Source organism: Balaenoptera physalus, assembly GCF_965194825.1.
Source record: "Balaenoptera physalus genome assembly, chromosome: 4".
NCBI classification, from domain to species: domain Eukaryota; kingdom Metazoa; phylum Chordata; class Mammalia; order Artiodactyla; family Balaenopteridae; genus Balaenoptera; species Balaenoptera physalus.
The window spans coordinates 49,057,924-49,083,545 of record NC_138891.1 but is presented as its reverse complement, the minus strand read 5'-3'; the positions used below and the strand labels follow the sequence as shown (position 1 = coordinate 49,083,545).

The window sequence follows — 25,622 nt, the reverse complement described above, 5'->3', positions numbered from 1 at the left end:
TCCCTTGTATCCTGTATTTCTATATAAGAATCAGATGGTAAAGAACACTTTGGAGTACTGCACAAGTAGCAGGTTTTAGAGGTAGAAGCCAAAGAATGGTTTTTATTGAGATTCAGATCGTTTATAATCCCTATCTACATCCTGTCCTAAAACCCATGGTCTCACCTTGAGTCGCAAAGAGTGGCTTCTTCTTCCCTCCCTTCTCTTTCAGTTTTAAAATAAAACCCTTCATGATGGGGATGGAAAGCAAAACACCTAGAATCATTCCTACCAAAGGTTACTTCTCTGTTGCAGCTGCCGTATTTCTTTATTCCTTTCTATGAGAAATGATGGATGCACTTCACATTCTATTCTGTTGTTCCCTCCTTCCAAGGGATGTCAGTTCTCATAGCTAATGGATGCTTCTTTGGTAAACAGCATTCTTTGGTCCTCCTAGAGAAGTTATTTTTCTCCCTCACAAAAATTCAATAGAGTATACCTAAAAACAGAACTAGTGGTTTAAAAAGAGTCTCTATCTCCTCTTCTCTCTTTTTTTAAAAAAAAGTATTTATTTATTTTTGGCTGCGTTGGGTCTTCATCGATGCGCGCGGGCTTTCTCTAGTTGCCGCGAGCGGGGGGCTACTCTTCGTTGCGGTGCGCGGGCTTTTCACTGCAGTGGCTACTCATTGCGGAGCAGGGGCTCTAGGCACGTGGGCTTCAGTAGCTGTGGTGCACGGGCTTAGCTGCTCTGTGGCATGTGGGATCTTCCCAGATCAGGGATCAAACCCGTGTTCCCTGCATTGGCAGGTGGATTCTTAACCACTGCGCCACGAGAGAAGTCCCACCTCTTCTTCTCTTATTCACCAAGATATAAAATGCTTTCATGTCTATCAAGGTCAATCTTTCAGAATGTAATTTTTTTAATAATTTTTATCATTACTATGTGTGATGCTTAAAAGAATGTTTGGTTGCTTGATATTAGAGAAAAAAAAACACAAAGCAAGCTAAAGGTATGCAATTGGAAACAATGAAGTCTTGGGTGCACTGCTGGCATGTTGCTTCCAAAAAGGAGGTTAAATGAATCAGAATGGATTGGCATAGAAAATTCTGTAGTCACATGACTAGGAAGTGAAAAGTGACATGGATTTTTGTGCAAATAGGGAAAAGGGAAACACCCGATAAAGTGAAATTTACATATTTATTAATAAGGGAAATGTTAAATTGTAGATATAATAATGCGTATAAAAGAATCAGCATTTCAGTTAAAAGGAAAGAAGAGTTTATATGCCATTATTTGATGAATTTATATAACTGATATGTGTAAAGATCTATATTTTGAGATCACTTTCATTTGAGTTGAAGTTACTTGGAAAACAATTTCTCTCTGACATATACTCATTTTCGAATTATCTGAACGGTGGTTTTGCATTTGAAAACAATCATCCCTTGCTGTTCCTTTTTCGTATATACAAAAAAAAAATAAGCCTTCAACTTAATTATCCTTTTGAAATCGGAATACTGAACTTGATGAAATTAACCTACTAATGAGCATAACATCTGTTGAAAGACAGTATATGCACTAACCTCTTAGTCCCGCAACTCATTAAATTTATATCAAGAGTATGATATGTGTTTACAAAAGTGCCCATAACTTTTTTCCCCAAGAATAAGTTATTTTACTGACAGTTCCACTTTCTCATATAATTCTGTAGTTATATGAAAGTTTGACTTCTGGAATCATGCATACATTTCTTGCTCAGGTGTTCACTAAATTTAACAAGGAAACATACACCCAGGACATAATGATTTCATTTGGCTTGTTTGTGTGTTTGGTCTCTCCTCCCTCATTTCCTAAAGTTCCATTTTGATCATTACTTGGCCTTTGCTCTATTCATTACAATTAGCTCTCCCAGGAAATTTTGTTTCTCTGGCAAAGGGATATTTGGTTATTTTCCATTAGAAGATGACTATTTTCCCCATCCTTGTACCATCCCCTCTACATGAAAGAGATTAACTAGGAAGAAGCTTGGAAATGAATTCACAGTTCTGATTTGTTTAAATGTTGAAGGCTACTGTATACCAGGATGATGTGAGTGACATTTGGTAGCTTTATTAGAAACTTAGAACAGGCAAGGTTGTGACTGTATCTTGAGACACTTAGCTCCAAAGCAAATGAAAAGCATGAATCTGTTTTTTTCAGTCTGTTTTCCTAGTAGTGTTTGACCAGGTTGCTCACACACACACCGGCCATTGTTGCACAGTTTTATTTTACTCTTAAAAACAGATACTAAGATGCGGTCTGTTTGAATTTTTTATTGCTATGAGCAAAAGCATTAAAGCCAAGCTTCCACTAATGCCTCGACAGCTTCCTCCTGGCACAGGTGAGCTCCCTGTGGTCCATGTTTCTCAAAGCATCCTCGACCAATGTAAGGGTGTTCTTATGAATACTGTCAACAGAAATGCCCATGGTTTTAGAGGACTCCAATGCCTTCAGTTCTCTCAAAGAGACTTCTAATAAATAGTATTGCAGTTTGGAGAAACAAAAGATTTCCAGGGCCTGTAGTCACTTTATACAATTTCTCATTGGTCATAAAATACATAGATAGCATGATGAGTTTGCATCTACCGAGCAGTTTGTTTTTCCCTGCATGCTATCCACAGACTGGGACTGACCTGCCCAGTGTGAATTATGAACAAGTGGTGAGATTCCTACTGCAAGTTTTTCTGCTTCCTCTGGCCTCTGCCGAGAGAAAATGTTGATTCTCCACTCCGAACCTGAGAACATGAAAGCCCAGTTGTTTTTGGCTGCTGGAGCTTTTGCTTTTGAGCCAGCTACACCTTTCATGGATATTTTCTTGAACCCTTTTTCATCGTCCTGTAATTACAGTGGATGTTGCCAAGGAACCTTTGCAGCAACTTTCAACCACGTGTTGCCTGGAACGAAGCCCACCTGACTAGTCAGGGAGTGGCTCCCTGCCTCAGCCTGGCTTTTACAAGGCGAAGTTCCCTTCCTTCAACCCAAGGGAGCTGGCCTTCTGAAATGGAAGGACTCTCAGCTTTATGTAACTTAATTTTATTTTATTCAGATGAAATACCCTTGATATCAAGAAGAAATTCTTCCTGAGAAATGTGACAGCATGCAATGTGAGGAAATAACTCCTTTCTTCCACTGCAAAAGTGCTTGAAATTTGCCATGACCGAAAAAATAATTGAAATTTTACTAATTATATATTTTAATTCTTCATTTTAAGTTTGAATAATGCAATCATTATGGGTCCTATGGGTGTATGAAACCATTTTCATACATGCTGAATTGTGTTTTTAGCTAGTAACGTTTAAAATTAGGACAAATGTGAGAAGTGAGATTCAAAATATATATTCTATGGCTTGTAGAAAATGAAAACCAATAGCTTGACCATGAGTCTATGTTTTATGGGTGGTGTTTTTTAGGAAATATCCCCAACTCATCCATATACTTGCAGAATTAGGAAAGGAAAGTCGAAAAAAAATCTCTTATAGGAACGACTAGGGAGAAAGAGTGGCAAGAGCCAAGTTGGGGGAGAAAATGAAACTGAGGCCAAATCATTTTATCCTTAAACCTATAAAAAGTACATTATAAATAATTACGAGCTTAAAAATTAAGTAGCTGACTGAACATTTTAACATGCTCTTTGGGACTTTTTATCATGTGTTCTCCTATAACCATTTCGATGTTAAAATGTCCTAACAAATCAATATAAGGTGTCTGGTCTACGGACTATTCTTTTTTATTACACAACAGGGAGCCAACTGGCATTTTGTCATTTAAGCAAGTCATTGTTTTCATTCCAGAATAACAATTTGTTTAATTTGATTGTTCCTAAGCAGATCCTGGAACTAACTTACTTTTATGAATCACCTTAAATATGTTGCCATTTACTGTATATTGATTTATACTCATTGGTTCATATGTTCTTCTTTATTTCTTATCTTTTTCTTGGGGATATTTTGAATAGAAAAGGCAAATAGGAGAATGAGTTACACAGGAAAGTATGTTTTCAACCAGGCCAATAAAAATTCCCAGGGGATTTGCAATGAATTAGAAGCTTGAATTAACATTTGCCCTTTAGCATTCTGAGTGATGACCACCCCCATCGGTGTCTCTTCAATCAATTACAGCTAAAGCACAGAACACACTTACGGAGATGATAGCGGTTTCCATGGTAGCCAGGCAGACAGGTACATCTCCCCGTGATGGGGTGACACTCCTCATTCTCAGCTGAACACTGACACACCTGTTTACAGTCCTTCCTGTTTGTTCCTGGTGGACAAACGAAGGGAAAGAGGAAATGTAAACCCAATGAATTAAATTTGTCTGTGTAAATATAGCTCTAAAAGTGAAAGCACGGAAAAATTTATTAAATAAGACCCTTGCCTACAGAAGCGTGCTGCCCTTTGGGATTTAGGTTTCATTAAATTTTCTTGGGGATTACTTCACTCTTTGATTTTGTTTTGTTCAGTCAATTTGTGACCGACTGTCAAGGGCCAGCTGCAATTTTCTTGTCACTGAAGAAAATCATAGGGTGATGTCAGGTAAAATCAACTAAAATAATAGTATAATTCATGAGGGACCACATATCTGGATAAAGATTTTTTTTTTTTTTTTTTTTGGTGCAGCCGGTTTAAATTCTCAAGGTTGTTTCTCTCTCTGCATTAGTATGTACTGTATTTGTGTCACTTGTCAGCTACTCTGCTGGTTGTGCTGTTTTCTTTTTACAGGCCAAGCAGTGAAAGCTTTCTGTCCAACTTCTAAATAATATCACGCCATTTTGCTAGGAAAAGAGAAAGGCTTTCTGGGTATTTTTCAGCTTACAAAACAGAGTCAAGTAGACATTTTGAGTTTCATGATTGTATTTGATGAACATTCAAACAACTTCAGTAAAAAAAAAGTCAGACAATTTAGGTTGTTGCAGACCTAAATTTGAATAATAATTTCTGGGTCAACCTTTTAATTTATCACCTTGGGGGTTTGTCATCGTGAAAGAGCAAACCTTTTAAAAAGCCCTCACACTGGAGAAGTTATTAACTGTCTTATTCACTGCCTCCCTGTGTTTTGTTGGCTGCTCTGTGTTCCTGTGGTGTTACTTGTTTTTTTAGCATCCACTATCCTTAAAAACATTTCATCTTCCAGTTTGCTTTAAGTAGAAATGACAGCAGTAATAGAAATGCTACCTTTAAGGGCCATTGGTTGCTTGCTTAGTATGTAAAAACAAAGACTAATGAAACATGGGGTGATTAATCAAAAAATGCATTTTTTTTCTCCCTTTCTTGAGTGGGATATGTACAAATAAGAGAGTATTAGGTAGAATCTGACTCGGCATCTGAACAGCTGTTTATGTAGTCTGCTGTTGGTCTAGACATTCTTTTATCTAAGAATCACTGATTGTTCAAATATATCAGTAAAGCACTTATCCTGAACTTGCCAGGTATGCCAGAGAGCACATCTGGGTTTACTGCCTGAAAAGTTTATTAACTTTGTTTGTTAATAAGTGACTAAGCAATAAGAACTGCTTATGGCATTTCAGAGGTGACTGGGAGTGGATGTTTGTGATATTCTTACTTCCTTCACATCGTGGTCAGTAAACGCCTAACAGCATCACCTACATTTCACTGTGACGTGATGAAAGGTGATCCCTAATGGAAGGCTCACAAACAATCAGAAAAATCAAAATGTTTCATTAAAGCCTTCTGATAACTTTAGAAACCAAGAGCTGTGGTTATTACAAATTCTTCCCATCACTGGGAAGACCTGTTTTTGCCAAGGGGTTACCTGCGTATAAATCTTGATATGGCCACAGCAAACATGGCCACAAAATCCTGTGCTCTGAGGAGAATAATAACATTAGAAGAGTCAAAGTGGCCGTGCTGAACACAATAGGGTTTGTATAATAAGTTCCAGTATCCCCATCTATTGATATTTAGCCATTTCCCATCTTGAGTTATGGGGCCCACTGGCATAGGGCTTTGAGGGAAGCGGTATTCTGACTGGTCTGCTTTGAGAGAGAGGGAGCCATCCTGAATACCATGCTCATCTGCAAGATCCACTGAAGGTTGTGTGGTCTAGAGGAAATGGTGAGAACTTTGGGTCGGGGGGCTCGGCACGGCTATGGACCTTATCTCTGGCTTTAAACAGTTATTTAAGCTCTAAGACCTTCAATTTCCTCTTCTGTAAAAATGGGATTAATAAAATCTATCTCACAGATTGTTATCAGGAGTAACCTAGTAGACATAGTAACATAAGGGAATCTCGTAATACTTCAGTAAAATGTGTTTCCTTTCCATTGAAACCCTTGCATTTAAAATCAGGATCAGGGCTTCCCTGGTGGCGCAGTGGTTGAGAATCTGCCTGCCAATGCAGGGGACACGGGTTCGAGCCCTGGTCCGGGAAGATCCCACATGCCGCGGAGCAACTGGGCCCGTGAGTCACAGCTACTGAGCCTGCGCGTCTGGAGCCTGTGCTCCGCAACGAGAGAGGCCACGATAGTGAGAGGCCCGCGCACCGCGATGAAGAGTGGCCCCCGCTCGCCACAACTAAAGAAAGCCCTCGCACAGAAACGAAGACCCAACACAGCCAAAAAATAAAAATAAAAATAAATAAATTAAAATCAGGATCAACTATTCAACAAAGATGCTATACCTGGGCAAAAACCATAGACACATTCAGAATAATATGGGAAAAATATATAATATGAAAAGACCAATGCTTTTCTAAAAAAACATTGAAATCACCTGGCTTGATGTTTCTGAAACACATGTAAATAAAATTTAACCACTTTCTCATTAATCGTTCCGTGTTTTGAGGCTTCACAAAAATGTTCGCAAATGTTAATCACTTCTCCATCCCAAGAAGAGCTCAGACAAATCCTTAGTTTTGATTCCTGAACTCCAGTGGAATCAAAATTGCAGAAGACATAAATAATTACTCAGGAAGATTGATCTTTTGAAGTTCTCAAAGTCTGTTCTTAAATGGATGTTTAAGTGTCTTTGCAGGAATTTACAATTTATATTGAAAAGCAATAAAGTGCAAATGGAAATAAAAGTAAGTAAAAGCATTCTGGATGTTATTAAAGAGAATTCTTGAGAAATACTCTAGCATTTCTTAGATTATATATGCATCATGAAAAACATCCATCAATTGTCATCTGGCTAAATAATCATGACTTTGACTAAGACTTCAGAGCAAATCAAAGTTAATGCAAAGCCTGCTTCATGTCCTCTGAAAGAGGAGGTGGTGTGTTGGTTTGTTGCCTCATGATCCCAGATGGACTGCATTATGGGGCATGCTTTCAATCTATCTTACAAAATATGCAGAATTCTAGAATGTTCTCATTCAGCCAAAAAATATTTCCTCAATACCTACTATGTGATAGGTTCACAACAGTGAGCAAAATCAAGCATGGTGCTTGTACCCATCAAGCTTGCAATAGTAGAAAGATGAACACAACAAAATTATCATTCAAATAAGTGCCTAATTTAAAAATGTTATAAGGGGTTAGTGTGTATGAGAGAGAATAACATCAGGGACCCTAATTTAGATTGGCAGGCAGGGGATGGGGTGTGTTTAGTTCCAAATGTTCTCTTTGAGGAGATCACCGTTTAACAGATCTGAAACACTAGAGAGAGTATAAGGAGTGGGAAGGGGAAGGGGAAGGAAAAAAGAGTAGGGAGGACAAAAAATTTCCAGAGGGAAAGACCCAGGTACATATGAGTCACCGATACAATTCCCAAACAGTGTGCTGGCAATGGTATGTATGTATGTATGTTAGACAAGGTAAGGCTTACATTATTATAAATGTTTCTGTATTCGTTTCCTAAGCTGTAACAAACTGTCACAAATTTAGTGGCTTTAAAAAACATATATTTATTACCTCACAGTTCTGCAGGTTAGAAGTCTAAAATCAGGTGTTGGCAGGGCTGTGTTCTTTCAGGACACTTGAGGAGAGTATCCATTTCTTTGTCTCTTCTAGCTCCTAGGACCCACCTATATTCCTTGGCTTGTGGCCACTTTCTCAATCTTCTAAGCCAGCAGTTTAGCTGCTTCTTTCTACTCTGACTGTTTTCCTCTTAAAAGAACCTTTTTGATTACATTAGGCCTACCAGGTAATCCAAAAAAATCTCTCCATCTCAAAATCCTTAACTTCTGCAAAGTCCCATTTGCCATGTAAGATTACCTATCAACAGACTGCAGAAATTAGAACATCTTTGAGGGTCTATTATTCCGCTTATCACAATCTCTCTATTTCTAAATATTTTAAGTAGCTTCTGACTTACCCTTAGAGACCATGTTATTAAATAGAGCTAAGTTATTAACAATAGCTTGATGCACAAGTCTTTATAGAAATAAATACAAATATAAATATTTTTAAAACCATGTAATATAAAAAATATATGGGCTGTCCACTTTTCCCAGCACCACTTATTGAAGAGGCTGTCTTTTCTCCACTGTATATTCTTGCCTCCTTTATCAAAGATAAGGTGACCATATGTGCGTGGGTTTATCTCTGGGCTTTCTATCCTGTTCCATTGATCTATATTTCTGTTTTTGTGCCAGTACCATACTGTCTTGATTACTGTACCTGTGTAGTATAGTCTGAAGTCAGGAAGCCTGATTCCTGCAGCTCCGTTTTTCTTTCTCAAGATTGCTTTGGCTATTCGGGGTCCTTTGTGTTTCCATACAAATTGTGAAATTTTTTGTTCTAGTTCTGTGAAAAATGCCGATGGTAGTTTGATAGGGATTGCACTGAATCAGCCTCATAGCACAGGGAGATCAGCTCAGTGCTTTGTGACCATCTAGAGGGGTGGGATTGGGAGGATGGGAGGGAGACACAAGAGGGAGGAGATATGGGGATATATGTATATGTATAGCTGATTCACTTTGTTATAAAGCAGAAACTAACACACCATTGTAAAGCAATTATACTCCAATAAAAATGTTTAAAAAAAATAAATTAGCATCAAAAAAATATATATATATGGGCACTTCCCTGGTGGCACAGTGGTTAAGAATCCACCTGCCAATTCAGGGGACATGGGTTCGAGCCCTGGTCCAGGAAGATCCCACATCCGCGGAGCAACTAAGCCCGTGCACCACAACTGCTGAGCCTGTGCTCTAGAGCCTGCTAGCCACAACTACTGAGCCCACATGCCACAACTACTGAAGCCTGCGCACCTAGAGCCCGTGCTCCGCAACAAGAGAAGCCACTGCAGTGAGAAACCTGCGCACCGCAACGAAGAGTAGCCCCCGCTCAATGCAACTAGAGAAAGCCCGCGTGCAGCAACAAAGACTCAATGCAGCCAAAAATAAATAAATAAATAAATAAATAAATAAATAAACAAATAAACCTATATGTCATACAATAACCTTAAAAAATAAAAAAATATGGAAAAGCTATCATCAATTATTAATTAATTAATTTTTTTCCCCCTTAACGGAACCAAAGGACAGGTTTTAATAACTGTCACTTTGAGAATGACTTGGGACTCTTGAGGGAAGGTCAGAACCCAGCAAGAACCTGGGAAGCAGCTTGAGTGCCCAGATACACCTACAGTAAGACTCAGGAGGAAGAGACTTCTCAAGGGCTAAACCTGACAGAAGACTAAATGCAGATTGCAGTGGAAGTTTCTATATCATGAACTGCTTGTTCTTCTTAGTGCTCAATGTAATAACATTATTTTTTCTGTTTGAAGGAAACAACTTTAAGGGCTCCCCCTGACTATAGAACAGTGTTTGTTTTTATGTATAAGGTCTCCTTTAAGCAGATGTTACTGTGCACATAGCAAGATAAGCAAACATTAAGCCATTTGCCCAAATGGCAAGGCTACTAAGGAAAAATCAGGAACAAAACCAAGGTAGCCTTAGGATGAGCTCTGAGCTTTTTTCCAGTCTCTCAGGGATTCTTCTTAGGAGGGGAGAGGGTGCTAATTTTATATAACATTGAAGAGATTACAAAGTTGGACAAGAGGCCAAGTTCTGGTTTGACTTAGTAGGTAGGAAAATCAGCCTGGAGAGTTTTATGTTGACATTTTCTTGTTCACCTTGTTTACTAGTTAGCCACCAAGACCCCTGGAAGAACTGGTCAAACCAGTTTGAAGTAATATAGTTGATGCCTCTTTCTAGTTGAAATCATTCTGGGCAACCATAGGACCACAAAGCCTCTGAGGGTGGCTTCTCTGTAGATTTAAGTTGCTTCTCCATATTAAAGTTAGATTTCACCCTTTGAATTAACCAGTGAATGTACTCCAAAATAAGATTGAACTGACAGTTCCTATTTTTTGATTTAGGTAGAACTTACATCACTTTGACCATGAAGATATGACTTGAATAGAGATAAATACCCAAAAGATTTTGGAAGGGGAAATATTGTGTTTTTGATTTGTTTGCTTCTCGGGCATTTGAATGATTTTTATTAAAAACTGAGGAGTCAGCTTTGCTGAATTCAAGATGAGACAAATCAGTTAGAGAGACAAGTTGGTTAACTCCGAAAACCTCATAAACACTGCCTCTCACCTAGTTTTACTATAGGGTAAACTTTCTAATAGTACTTTTTGCTTCTAAGAAATAACAGTTATCTTCTTCAGAGTGACTTGTGAGAGGTCATTCATATCTTTACTTTTCCCACTAAAATTTAAAGATAGATGAGATCTCAACTAGAGAATGTAATGAATTTGTCTTTGTTTAATTGTCGTGTCTACTGTCTTATGTAATTATTTTACCTGAGCGATATATCTGGCTGGCAAACATTTTCTGAGATGGCACACAGAATTCAAACCATACACATAAGAAAATGCAATGAATTGACTTTTTTGTTTGGAAATTCATGACTGTGTTAGCATTTGACACGGCATAGAGTAACTTCTCATGGGAAGACCCTGTCCGGCCTAGTAAGAAGATACGTTGTGCAGTCCCAAGATCACTGTGATGGTTAGAAACTCCAAGGTCTTCTACATCAGCACAGAGTCCCTAACAGCTAAATAAGCAGAAGCAGAAAAGTGTTTTAGACTGTCAAAACAAGTACCCACCATCTCACCAGTTTCTTTTTTTTTTTTTTTAAAGCCTATAGCTTTCATGGTGGGCAGAGAGGTGTATTCAAATTTCATCTAATACTTTGCTTCTCACAAATTGGGATTGACCTTAGGTGTTTTGTGACAGCATATTTTGCTCAAGTCTTTATCAAAGGCCCGGTGATAGATCCGCTGTCATCCACCCGTTTCTCAGAATGTCTTTGTATTAAACTAATGGTCCAGCAGAGCAGCCAGCCTGACAGGCAGGTTATTTATTTGCAATCTGGTAAAAGAACTGACAACTTCATTGTTTTAATTGTTCATTTTTCATGGGTTGATGCATTAGCTCACTCGGATCTTTGTGCCTCAGTCAGAGAATAAATATATGGGAGTCAGGGCATCAGAATGACTGGGTCCATCTTAAAGTTCAAGAAGCTGCAGAGAGCCGTGGTGCCGGCTGTGATTACAAGCATTTGGGGATTTTTTTTTTTTTTTTTGTCTTATCTCTGTTCTGCATCTCTTTCCTCTCTTTCAGGAAGACCTATGATGTCAGCTACTGATCTGATTGTTTTTTGAAACAATGTTCCTGGTTCTCACAGCCTATTAAGGAGAAAGACTGGAGTGGGCCTAGAGTCTCCGTGTCTCAGTCAGGGTGGGGACCTGCCAGACAGAGGCCCAGAGACCTCAGATGTCAAGATACCATCGAGAGCAGATATAGCTCAGTCAAAGCCTCTCAGAATCACCAGCAAGTTATTTTGCTAAATACACACGGCCTGGCCTTAGCTTGGGAGATTTAAGTGACTCTTTGGTAGGGACTGAATACATATATTTTTAAAATCCTCTGATAAACTCCTGGTTGAGAGCCACTGACCTAGAGTATAGACCAACACCCTCAATTTACAGATAAGATATCCAATAGATTGGATCACTTGCCCAAGGTCATAGCTAATTAGTAGCAGAGCTAAAACTAGAACTCAGGGGTCCTGACCCTTTGATCAATGACCTTTTCATTCTCCACATCAGACACCATTCTCTAGGAGCTACTGATATACTTTGAGGAGGTTCTCCCAAGACCTTCTGCACATGCTTAGGTGTCGGGCACAATATGGAGGTGACCACGTGCACTCAAGACTCATCTCAAATGCTGGCCCTCAGAGAGTAGAAGACATCTCCACAGTCCCGTTATAAACATGAAAGGGGCTCCTGTTAAGCAATTGGTACCCAACTCATATTATTACTTTGCTGTTTTTCCTTCATATTAAAATTGAGAGCACCTCTAGGGAAGAGGCAATGTTTTATTATTTTTAATATGCCTGACACCTCCCATAGAACCTAGAACGCAGAAGTTGCTCAATAAATACTTGGTGAAGAAAAGAAAACAAGAAGGAAGGAATGCTTCTCTACTTCAATACGCATAACAACTGTGTGCAAGGCTGATCCTATACAAAAACAGAACACTGGCTCCCTGCATGGCATGCTTATACATTCGCTTATTAAACATTTATTCAACATTTACATTATTCACAAGGTCCTGTGCTTGGCACTGATGATATAAAATAAATAAGGCTAGTATTGTTTCTGAGAATCCAAGAGACTTATTCAGGAAGATGTGAAAAATTGATACAGAACATTCTGACAAGAGCCGCGAATACAGACACATAAAAACCGCTAAGGAATCTAAAAGAAAAGAATAGTTAACCCTATCAGGAGGGAATCAGGGTGTCTTCAGAAAGGTAGCATTAGAACTGGGTCTAGAAGAGTAGAAATTCATCAGTCAGAAGGAAGAGAATGAATGAGTAAAGTCTTTTATTGAAAGTGAGAGACACATTTTCTTCATGGCTAGAGGACAGGGTTTAGGAACAAGAAGGATGTTGAAGAGTTGTGCTGGTCCTTAAAAGCGAACCATTTTTAATATCACACTGAAGCTTTAATCTGGTGCTTGCAGGTTGCCATAAAAACATCATGGTCAGACTGACGACAGTGTGCATATTGGATTGGAGGTTGGGAGCCCAGTTGGGGGCCATTGCAGGCATCTTAGTGAGAGACAAGAACCTGAACTGGAGATCTGGAAAAGGATGGAGATAAAAGGTTGTACCAAGAGATTTTCCTTGAGGTGGAATGGATAGGACCAGATGACAGATTGTATAAGAGATCAGAGGGAATACTCTCTTGGTCCCTAAATATTTCTTTCATTGTTTGTCGTTGTTTGTTTGCTTGTTTTTGCCATATGGCATCTCTCTTCCAAAATGGCCTAATATGCTCATATTCCAGTTGCAAACGGGCTAGAAAATATTAAGATACTGACTGCAGAAGGCCATAGCAACTAAGCAAATCTGAATCAGCATGCAGCCATTCTTAAGTTTTTGATAACAGGCCTTTTCAGTTTACCTTGGCAATTAAAGCACTGGTTGGAGAGGGCAGGCGGACAGGGCAGGGGCTACAGAGTGTGGATAATCCAGCAGCTCAGGATTGGAAAACAGTATGTGGATCAGAAAAGGGAAATGAGCCTAAGACAATGGGGCTGGGATAGGTCCCGAAAGCAAGTTCCTCCTGGCTCATTTCGTTTAGGCTTGTTTTCTGAATATATGCTCACATACAGCACAGTCCTTAAGGAAATGTTCGGAGTGTTTCAGTGTTGAAGTCAAGTGGCAATGTTCCTTTCTGCAATGGATACCTTAGGTGCCAGGGTCAGCACGGTATCTCACTAGGGCATTCATGATGGCTGCTGCCCCTTTTGTGGAACCTGGTGGTTGCCAACCTCCAGATGTGTGGACAGTACTAATAACTATCTAGTAACAACACTTCCTCTTCATCAGTGTTCCAGATAAAAGCCAAACAATACGTAACAATTCTAGAACTTTAACATTTCAGTTTAAAACTGATGGATTATATTAATACCCCCAGAAGAAATATATCCATTCTGAAAACCAAGGGTTAATGTATTCATGCCTCTTTTTCAATCTTCTTTTATGTTTTATTCAGCTACTAAAAGGTGAAAATAAGTAGCATGGTTAAAACTGTGGTTAGGAGACTTTTGACCTCCAGCAGATGTTCAGAATGTAAGAATTCAAGCAGAGAGAGGACAAAAGTTTGCAGAAATAAGAGAAGGTAAGAATGACCAGAGAGCAAGTTATGGGAAATGAATGACTTGGAGAACTGAGGAAAGGCTCATGATTAAAGCGCTGACATTTTCTGAGTACCTACTGTGTGCCAGATCTGTTCTAAGCCCTATCCTTGTATTATCTCATTTGATAACCAGAATAACCCTGTAAGGGAATGTCTGTTATTATTTTCATTTTACAGAAGAAACTAAGGAAACTAATGTGAAGTCCTTTGCCCAGAGCTTGCACAGCCTGAGTCAGCATTCGTGATTCAGTATCATTTTCTTAAACATGACTTTATACTTCTTCCCAGGAGTAACTACACTAACTGGGAGATAAGAACTTACCCTTCTGGTTTATGGGCCCTTAAGAAGAAAGGACCTGAGATCCATGTTCTCACCTCATTTCACAGAACCAGGATAGTACAGAGAGAGGAGACCGGGACTGGGCATTGGGAGTTATTAATTCTTACCCATGTTACTCTGGGAAAGTCACCTCTCTGAGGGCCATATTGGTTTCTGTTATTTCCATAGCTCTATTTAGTTTTACATTTCAAATCTTTTTTATTATGAAAATGATCAGTAAAACACCTACAATGATGGAAATCTGGTACATTCTAACTTAGTGTGAGTTTACAATAAGTTGGCTATGCTATATTCAAAACCATAGAAACTGATAAGTAAGATTAGATCCCATAATTTTCTGCTTCTCTATGAAACAATTAGATATTAAGCTTGAGATGCTATGTCACCAATCATCACTGCTTTCCACAAGATCCATAGAATTTGAAGGATAGGGGTAGTACCTAGAAAGAAGGACACCCATGTCCAATCCACTGAGTTAGAGGATGGCACCAATCATACCAGAGGCAAGAATTCTACTTTGAAATGCTAAAGGAAACTTTCAGTATTATCTACTTAGAACTCACAGATTGGATGATGAGCAATATGGTGATTAGACAAAGAGGGCAGACGAGGTATAGGAGGCGCTTATATACTAGGCAAGAAACCCTGGAATCCCAAATCCCCAAGTGTTTCCGCTTCTGCTCAAGTGTGTTAATACTCCCTTCAGTGCATACCCAAGATAAGTTTATAGAGTCCAGGAACAGCATAATTAATAGTAATTATTTTCTTTTTTCAGATTTGCTACCAGAAGAGAGGCAACTGCTCTTTGACTGTTATCCTAGAGTGTTAATTTGTGGTATCCATGTAAAATGAATCCTTAATGAAAATGTTCTTCATGTTGGTATTATGGTCAATGAAAGTGAACAAATGATAGTCACATATACTAATGAAACTTCTGTATTAGTGATCAGCTCAAACCCTCACCTGGCAAAGAGATGTCTTTCTGGAATATTATTCCCCCTTTATCACTATAGAAAAATAAAGCATCAGGAAGAGAAACACAAGAGAAGCAGTTAATGTTATTTTGCATAATGCAATAAAATCAAATAACTCTAATAGAGTAAGTAGATTCTCATCAGTTCAAATCATAAAAATCATTGCTTTTAGGCCATGGCTTGTGAAAACAGATGCCTTTTCTTCATGCCGGTATGTTAAAGACAGATATAAATATTCACTCATAAACAACCACGCAGGCTTCATTCATTGAATTAGCAAATATTAATTCAATGCTTACTATGTAGCCGGCACTGCATTTGTTTAGGAAAAACTCAAAATCGACTAGATCTCAAAGTTTTCTTTATTTCAAAGTCACCAGTTTGTGTGAATTCCTTAAGAATAAGAACAAGATAATTGAAAGAAATTGGCCCTTAACTTTTATGAACTGTTCATCTCGGCTTCAGCTACTTTACCTGCCAACTCTCCAAAACAAACTCCAATTCAATTAGTAATAAAATATTGCAACTCTCCATGAAGCTCTTTCCCTTTCAAATGGCAGTTTACTTGGTCCAAAGTCAGGGACTGAAATGAACTACTTCATGTTATCACTCTTTCCTTACATATTGTCCTGAATAGGTCACAGTCTTTCTTAATAATTTGAAAGCATTTTTATTTGTGCCCTGGGAATGACTAGAAGAGCTTTTAATATTATTAAATCTAGATCAAATCAATCCAGTCGAAATAGGGCATGGGACTAATGCTTCTTTAACCACTCCTGCTTCTTACCAATTATTCACGACTATATTGGTGGCCTTGTTAGGGAATCCTTGACATGTATGAGCAGAGGTTCCAGATGCAGGCCACTTTCATACATTTTGCTGACAACCTTTGAACCAATCTGCCAAGTCAAAGCTTACCATAGTCTTAAAATCCAAATGATGATTCATTGTTTGCTCGCAGAGAGACAGATTACCATTGTTAACTTGACCTTAGCCTCTAACTCCAAGTCAAAAATGCTGGAAGACATGAGCATCTTAACTAGAGCAAGACATAGATCAAATTACCTTCAACAAAGAAATGAATGGCTGGCATCTCATGAACTGTAAAGTGCAGTGGGTTTTCCATGGAAGATGAAGTTGAGACTGATGACAAAAGATTCCATTACTTAATTGAGTTTAATAAAATATGGAGGAACAAACTTTGCCATGATTTCAAATAGTTTGATGAATAAGTAGGGTCATTCTGAGAGCTTGCTAACTGCACAGTTCTTGGGACTGAAGTTTTTCTAAGAGCATGAGTGAGACAAGAGAGGAACTATCCAGAGACATGGATAATGTTGTCTTAATTTCCTTGCGACAACCAAATCAGATTAGATTATATTGTTTTAATTGGCTTACTTGCAGGATTTAGAGCAAAGATAAGGGTAGAGGAGAGGGAATGAAAAGGCTGCTATGGGGAGACAAGGGAAAATATTTGTTCCAGAGAAGACAGTTTTGGTAAGTGAAGGAAGTGTAGTGAGGTTACGGGAGAGCTAAGGCCAGGCCAAACATGATCATCAGGTGAGAATTTTACGAGCGTGTTAAATCTCATCATGTCATGAGTTAAACTGCAATTTTATGAAACGTTGGTTGAACTGAATTGAGGCAGTGTGGATCCACAATTGAGGAAAAGAAAGGCTTGGAAGTTTAAATAATAACAGATCATTATTGTTTTTGGTATATGACACCAGCTCTTCTTTTTCCAGTGAGTTTTAACTAGGTAAAAACTAAAATGTGTATATGATTTTTAAAAATACTTATAAAATCCAGTCTTCAAGTTTAGCTTAAAACCAAAATAAATGAATATTAAATGTTGGAAAATGTCTAATATTGATGATATAATGTTGATCTTAATATCTTAGAAGGGTATAGTTCTTATTTACTTTCTGCTTCAGATCTGGGAGGAGAGAGAACTCTCTCTACCAGTCCAGAAATGTATGACAATTCAATATTATTAGTCTTGATATCTCCATAAAAGTACTGAGTTTTCCAAACAAAATCTTTTTGAAAATTAGTCTAGAAAAATGCACTTTTCCACACAAACAGCAAATAAGCGCTTCAGAGGTTCGTCCCAAAATGCTCTGTAATTCAGCGGTTCCAACAATAGATGATCTATCCCAGAAACACTAGAGACATTTCTCCTTTTAATAGTTTGCCAACGTGTAAGCTCTTGTGACATCTGAAGGTTTTAAACACTGGCACAAGCTAGTTACTTAGAAACACATGAGCATTTCTTTGGGTCTCTGGAGAATGCAACTTAATAGAAAGTGACATCCACGTGCACCTGAGGATGCTTACAGTGTGTGCGTGCACCTAAGGATACCAGCAAGACACATGCACACCTTAAGTTAAGTAGCCTTAAATTAAGGATACTGATGCATTCATGTATCTCTTACTGTGTGACCTCATCAACCTGCTGTCAACAGTGCTGGTTGAAACATGAAAAGTTCAATTATTCACCCAGTTATTTTGCCTACACTAACTGGTCTGGGTTTTTTTCCTTTTGAATTAATTGAGCTGATCAGCTGTGTTCATATTTTGGAGTTGAGCTTGTATCATCTTCAAGGGTTGGAAATATACAGCATCTTTCCCAAAATTGCAATTTAAGGATCATGTTTTTAAAGTAGTTGCAAGTCAACACTAGAATAGAGTATATGAAACACACCATATTTAGATGTATGTTCATTAACCAGAATTTTATTCATTTTAAACTATAGGAATCTATTGGACAAAAAAAGGTGCATGTGTGTACAGGGCATGGGGTAGAGCTGCTCAGTCCACCTCCATTGTCACCTCTGGCTCCAAACCAGCCAGGGAGAGGGAAGGATATCCCAGAGATGGACTGCACAGTGTGACACACCTTGTGACAATTCAACGTCCAAAAGTCCATCTGGACAGCTGAAAATGGAAAATAAATCAACTTTTTTCTTCCTTCCTTCCTTCCTCCCTTCCTCCCTCCCTCCCTTCTTCTTTTCCTTCCTTTCCCTCCCCTCCCCTTCCCTCCCCTCCTCTACCCTCGCCTACCTTCCTCTCCTCTCCTCTCCCTTCCTTTGTAAAATACAGTTCCTGTTTCTGTGTACTGCTCCAGTGCCTGTCAAATGAACCAACTCTGTTTCTAGGCTTCTGGACATAAACTTTTCAACCACTGGAAAACTTTTTAATATTTTTAAAATAGCTTCCCAATCATATTGAAAAGCATTTGACCCTCTGTCAAATTATTCATCACCTCTCTAACACAGCGCATGGAGAATTGTATGCATAGTATCTGTTATACAGAATATACAACAATTTAAAAATATTCAGTCCAAAGGTTATTTTACACAGCTGATAAGAAATTACTGCATAGCTGGAGCTTTATAATCTAAAATCACATTTTCAACACAGAAAATTACAGTACAAGGCAGAAATAAATTCAAGTTTATCTACACAAATCTCTTTCTGGTTTGTATAAATGAATTTTTATTAAATTATTATTTTTTACAATAACATTCACACTCAGGAATTCACCCCATATACATAACTCATTTCTCACAAACAAAAACCATATCCACATATGTAACTAACTCAGTTTTCCTTATTCTCACGTATTTTCCTTTTCTAGCAAAGCCGTATTTCTCAAGTTCATAAATTGGCAGCCAATAATTACACTTCTGCCTCAATTTATCTCCTTTATTTCAAATATATTAGTTAATTACTAAAAATGGAACTTATATAGAACAACCTAAAAATTTAGAGACCTCAAAATAAGAAATTATTGAGATAACTTAAGTCACACTGATTCTTATCTGGTTGGAGAAGGGGGCAGGAAGGAGGGGGCTATTTCCTCAATTAGCATCAGTCAGAGTCCAACAAAATTCCCATACCCAGGAAGGTTGGCATGTGGTTTAAAACCTTCTATTATAAAGCTTGAAGTATGGGTGATCAAAACCAAACCAAACACACACACACACCCCCGACACACACATATACATACTAGAGCAAACTATTAGATTGAAAGAAATAATGATACCCCAGTACATCTAGTGGTTCTTTACCATTCTATTTTTCTACAACTGGAATTTCGCATTTACATAGACTCAGATGCTCCATATCAATAGGCACAGAAACCTCCTAGGACACATTCTGTGCTTGAAAATACATCTCCTGCTCTCTATTCCTAATTATCCCCTTAAGGAAAGCTCTCCTTTGACTCTCTGAATGTTCTTCATTTATATGTACACTCCACACCCTGGAAGACATAGTCAACTAACACTGAAGTTCAGATATCTCCCTTCTGCTATAGATTACTGGGATAAAGCTAAACACAGCTAGGCGGAGGAAAGGGGTGAAATGTGGGATATGGCGGGGATGGGGAGTGGGGAGGGAAAGGGACAAGCCTTGACTGCTTTGCAATTTTCCAAGGTGGGCTTGTCCCTTGATGGGATATTTTTGGGTCAGGTAAGATATATATGGCTATCATGAAAGGTATTGGGTTTCTGTCAGAGGAAAATGAACAAAAATGGTACAACAAACTAGCCAAGCTGTGTTGTAATTATTTTTAACCTGCTACTTGGGTGTATGTTTAACCTAGTAACAAAAATATTTGTTAGGAAAAAAATACTTGACATTTAAATTCTGGGCATTTTGTTCTTTGCTAAAAACGAAGAGGAAAGGGTGGGTGCTGTAGTTTAGAATGGAGAGAAAAGAATGGGCAAATTGTGATAGGCAGTCTCTAAGGAGAAAGGGAGAAACAGGCTTAGAAGGTGAAGTAAGATTCACTTTTAGATTCAAGATTCATTACTGAAGTTCTTATGCTGGAGGTCATAATAGTGATGATTAAAAAGATTCATTCTCACCTGGATGTTAAAAATAATAATACCCACCCACCTTCCTTTACAGATTTTTTATAATAATTTTTGTCAAATGATATAAAAGTCTTGTGGAAAATTTTAAATATTTAGACCTAGGACTGGTTTTATTAACACTAGTTTATGGAAGTCAGGTCAGTTTGCCCAATGATGTTTTCTTCTGGAACCATTAACAACTGGTCATCCTATGTTCATCTTCTGATAAAAACATGTAAAGCAAATTTTCACAACTTTTTTTCAATTTTAAATTTAATTTATTCATTGAAGTTAGTTATCATGGACCTAGACCAAGATATTATTTTTCCTTTAATAGACTGGCAAAGATTATAAGGTTTGACATATGCAGTGTTTGCCAGGGTCAGGGCTAAAAGGCACTTTCACACATAGTGTGAGTTTAAATCACAAAATCACAGGTTTTTTTTTTTCTGGAGACAGACACTCTTTGCAATATTTATTAAAGTTTTAAATAAATAAGCCTTGCTATTATGTAGCTAGGAAATTTAACTCACAGAGAAACGCTCACATCCATGCAAAGAAATAAATGAAAGAATGTTTACCACAGCATTTTTTTAATACCAAAATACTGAAAACAATCTAAATGTCCATCTATAGGGGATTTATTAAACAAATCTTTTTAGGGGCCTACGATAGAATATTCTGGAACCATATGGAAGAAAAGGTAGATCTGTGTGAACTGACAGGAAAAGATGCCTACAATATATAGCTTAGTAAATAAAACAGATAAGCAAGACATAAAATTAATGTTTAGTGCAATCACATTCACGTTAAAAAGAAAACTGGTGGGGCTTGGAGGGGGAAATTGTAAACTGGCAGGGACGCTTTTTACTCTACACAATTCTGCACCGTTATTTTTTTAAAAATATTTTTACCTATCGTATATTTATATATGTTTTTATGTTATTATTTTATATATAAAAACAACGAGCTTGAGGGGAAAAAAAAACATAATAATATTTACCTTTTTTTTTTTTTTGAGCCCTGACCCAGACGCACAAGGAAGGAGGGAGCTGTGGCCCTCTAGTGGAGAATCCTAGCAATGCACTTCTCTTCACTTAATCCCACATTGTAAAGAAACCTCAACAGCTGAATTTATTTATGGGTAGACACAACTAGAATTTTATATCAGGTAATATCAAAAATATACAAAATTCAATGCCCTTGAATTTAATTCTTGCTTAAAAAGTCTTGGCAACATCCTAATAAAATGTGAATTGACGATCCATTTTCAACGTGCCACACAGCAGTACCTACGTACTCAGCTGCATTTCATGGGAAAGGTCTGAGCCCTTCTGTTTACTATGAGAGCATATGTGCTAGCATAGATACTTCAATCACAGGAAAGGCTGACTTCTAATAATTACAAAAAGCTTATTGCTAATTAAAAACCAGTCGTTGCTTATGCCAGTCTGTAAACTAGGATCTATGTAGGCAGCTGTCACCTCAAAACTGAATCACTGTATGTGAATAATGAAGGTGCTTATTTTCCCGGGCTAATCTAAAACATTTCTAACAAGAGAAACTATTTCAAAAATATGTATGGCTACGTCAACCGCCGAATTCCCTCGGTCCAGTTGAAGGCGTGCAGAGTTTCCTGTCAACTTGTGCTCTGAAGCAGAACAGTCTCCAACCCGACCACTGGGCTTGCTCCGTATTAAGTATTGGCTACCTTGGAAATGTACCGTCTCTCAGTGTAAAACTCCCCAAAGGGCAATTCAAATCACATTTAGAATTTCCTATTTACATTGCAACGGCCATGGCAGATGTTTGAATGTCACAGTACAAATCGGTTACCAAATGCTCAGTGTGTTCAGTGGATTCAGTTTCAGAATTCACTTCACATGAGCATGTTTTCATCAAGTGAAAGGGGGAGGGAGTGTCACAGGATAAGTTCAGGTTATGAACTCTGGCCTTAACTCTTTATCATTTTGAACAAGTAAACTGGTGTTTTTGCCATTGCAAAGAAAGTCTTTATCAGACTACTTCGCATAGGAACCTTGCCTTTTAAATGCTTATGCAGAAATGTTATCAAGCAAAAACAGGCCACTAATATTTCCAGTTAAATTTCCCATGCGAGAAAGGGAAATCTGGTTAGAACAGACTAGCAAACAGAGGTAACGTTCCTGAAGAGGCAATTTTTTTTCTAGACAAGTAATAAAGGTTGCTAATTGTTTTTCTTTCTCAAGCTGTGGCTATCCTGAGAGAAAATGTATTGGGAGATCATCTTGATCTTCTGATTTTGTGTTTTAATATATGAATTTATAGGGGTAGATTTTCCAACATAGATAATCTGATATAATTTTCAACGAACTTTGTTTCGTGTGCTTTGTTTTGCTTTTTCGTGTTATAAAGAATGATCTGCAAGAAGAAAATGTTATTCCAACTGGACACAGTCACACACATGCATACTATCTTAATCTCCAGATTCCAAGTCCACCCAACTGAGGTGAACTTGAAAGAACTCTTCCAGACAAAGATGGAAGGTAAACCTGGCAGTGAGCAGTACTGCTTCTTGTCACTATTTAATGACTGGGTAGTTGACTTCACATCCATCCAACGTTCCCTATTTCAGTCATGATCCTTTATTTGCAGTAAATGATGATATGCCTAGCAATTTACTACAATCTAACATTGAAATTATTTATTCTGACCTGTCTCTTCGGAAGTTTGTTTAAAAATAAAATGCACCTAAAGACAATATGTATTACCATAGACTTCTAGGCTCAGAATAAAAAACAACAACACTTATTTGGCCTTTGCATGGTTATGGAAAAAATAACATAAGCATCCTTGGCTAAGGCTGCCTTTGAACAATCCTGAATTGGAGACTTAAGTGGCTGCCTTCATTTGCAAATGGATACAACCCATCTGGGGCTGGGACTATCTGTGTTCTGTCACACGAAGCACAAAAATTCACAAATATATTTGAGGAGAATAGACCTGTCAGCTTATGGAGTATTCTCACTCAGGTAGAAGAAAATAAGGCATTGTTGTTCACAATCCACTGGGGCAGAAACTATTTTTCTTTCAAAAGTTTAAATCTGTTAGGATACTTTGAACTAGTCACTTAGGCTGGGTTTTGATAATACCTTATATCAGATTAGCATATTAGATTGAAACTTCTACTTTCCCAAAGAACTAGGATAAATCTTTTTGGAGATCTAAAATTCATTCCCCAAATTTGTTTCATTGTGAATATCAAAACAAACAGAAAAGAGACAACTAGCTCTTGTTATATACCAGCTTCAAAGAAGACAAATACTTCAGAAATTATATACATTAAAATCATTATTTTTTAAAAAAGTCTTAATGTAGCCTTATGCATTATTCAGTGCCACCTTGTTTTAATACCCATTGCCATCTAGCTAAGAGAAATCCTATAACTGCCCTGCCACACACAGCAGACATCATAGTGTAATAAGACAATACGGGACTTGGGGTTGGACAGATTTGGCTTCTAGTCTAGCTCTGCAAAGGTGACAGTGAATGTGACAATACGCTGTCCTGCCAGATATTAGAGATAATGCTTAACAACAGCTGGTCCAGGGCCTGGCATAGGGTTGACAACAATAGTAAATTTACCCCTGAGTGACAAATGGGTAAGCTATAAGGAACCTAGGTCAAAGGCAACAGGCCAGAGCTGCCAGAATGAAAAGTGTAAAGTCACAGTTAGAACTCAGCCGCTGCGTATCCAAGTCCTAAACCTTAGTTGTTCATCCAAGCGCAAGGAGTAATCCATTTCAACCTTTCCCAGTCTTAGTTGATCTTTAATCAAATTGCTCCCATAGGAAGAAAAGATTTAGCCAAGTTCCTTATTATGTAGAAACTATAGCATGTAAGCATTTGAAAGTTTAATGTGAGCGCTCCTTTTATAACAAGGCAGGTCATGTCATTCCTCTGTGCAAAGCCTTTCAATGGATCCCCCATTTTATTCAACTAAAAGCCAATGTCTTACAATGATCCACAAGGCCCTATATAACAATCCTTTCCCTCTACTTTTCTGATTTCATCTCTACAGTGTTTTTCCATTTGTCTCTCCATTCCTGACACACTGGCTTCTTAACTGTTCCTTAACTTTCTCAATGGACTCAAATCTTGTCTTCTCCCCGAGGTCTCCCTTGATCACTCTTTACTACTCTAAACTGTTTTGCCTATGCTGCATTCTGAAGCCCTTTTACTTGACCTGTTTTACTTTGACTTTTTCCAGGAGCACTTATCGTTTTATCCTGAAACAAAATGCACTTGTTTTTACTTTTATTGTTTATTATCTGTTTTCTCCTTGCTAGGATGTAAGCTCTAAGAGGGCAGTGTTTTTTGTTTTGTTCACGGGTATATCCCAGGAGCCTAGATCAGTGCTTGGCCCACAGAAACGTGGACATAGGACATTAAGCAACAATTCACAGAAGAGTACCCTTGAAGAGACAATGCATCAAAAGATGCCAACCCTCACCAGTAATTAGAGAAATGCAAATAAAAATATTTCCTTTAAAAGTCTGACACAAGTTAGACAACAAAATAACACAATTGCACCTCTCACATAACTGGTAGCCCTGCCCTGGAGAGCAGTTTGGCATTATTAAACAAAGTTGCAGATAGAATATCCTGTGACCCAGCAAATCCGCACTTAGTACAAACCCTAAAGAACGCCCTCCACGTGTGCACACAAGGAGACACCCACAGAGGCATTCTTGAAACACTTGGTAATGGCAAAGAATCCAAGACAACCTATATGTCTCCTTTAGGAGAATGGAGAACAAAGTTGTGGAATGTTCAAATAACAGTAGCCTTTTAAGCACTCGGAAGAAAGAAACCCAGTCAACGTACATCAATACAAACTAACTTCCAAAAGAATGTTAAGTGAAAAAACAAATGGCAGATTGAGAAGCACAGTATGCTGTTCTTTGTTAACCAAAGAATTAAAAGCTTACAGAACAATATTATATGTTGTTAACAATATATTATTAACTCCTTAACTCTGTATAAGACTCCCCACTTTATAAGCCCTTTCCATACATCCCACCACACTCTCTCCTTCACCCGTTTTTCTGACTCTGCTCCAAGTTTGGATGAAGTTCAGTGATTCTGCTCCAGGTACACAGAATAGCAACTTGTGCCTCTGAACTGTTTCCATGTTGGTTTTACATAAACCGGCTTGTTTTAGTTGACTACAGGGAGGGCTGCCCTAAATCTCCAAAATTGCACACGATGTTTGCATTAAATAATCTAGGTCATTAGAGTTCAGCCATGACTTTTCTAAAA

At 38.1% G+C, this 25,622-nt stretch overlaps 1 protein-coding gene across 1 annotated transcript in view; it reads right to left on the bottom strand.

Moving 5' to 3' along the window:
* The window catches only part of LOC309659136 (uncharacterized protein), a 102,428-nt gene that overhangs the window by 34,098 nt on the left and 42,708 nt on the right, over positions 1-25,622 (bottom strand). The window contains exon 4 of the mRNA XM_082458456.1: positions 4,160-4,279. Coding sequence (XP_082314582.1) covers positions 4,160-4,279 — 120 coding nt within the window. The remainder of the gene's footprint in view (positions 1-4,159; positions 4,280-25,622) is intronic.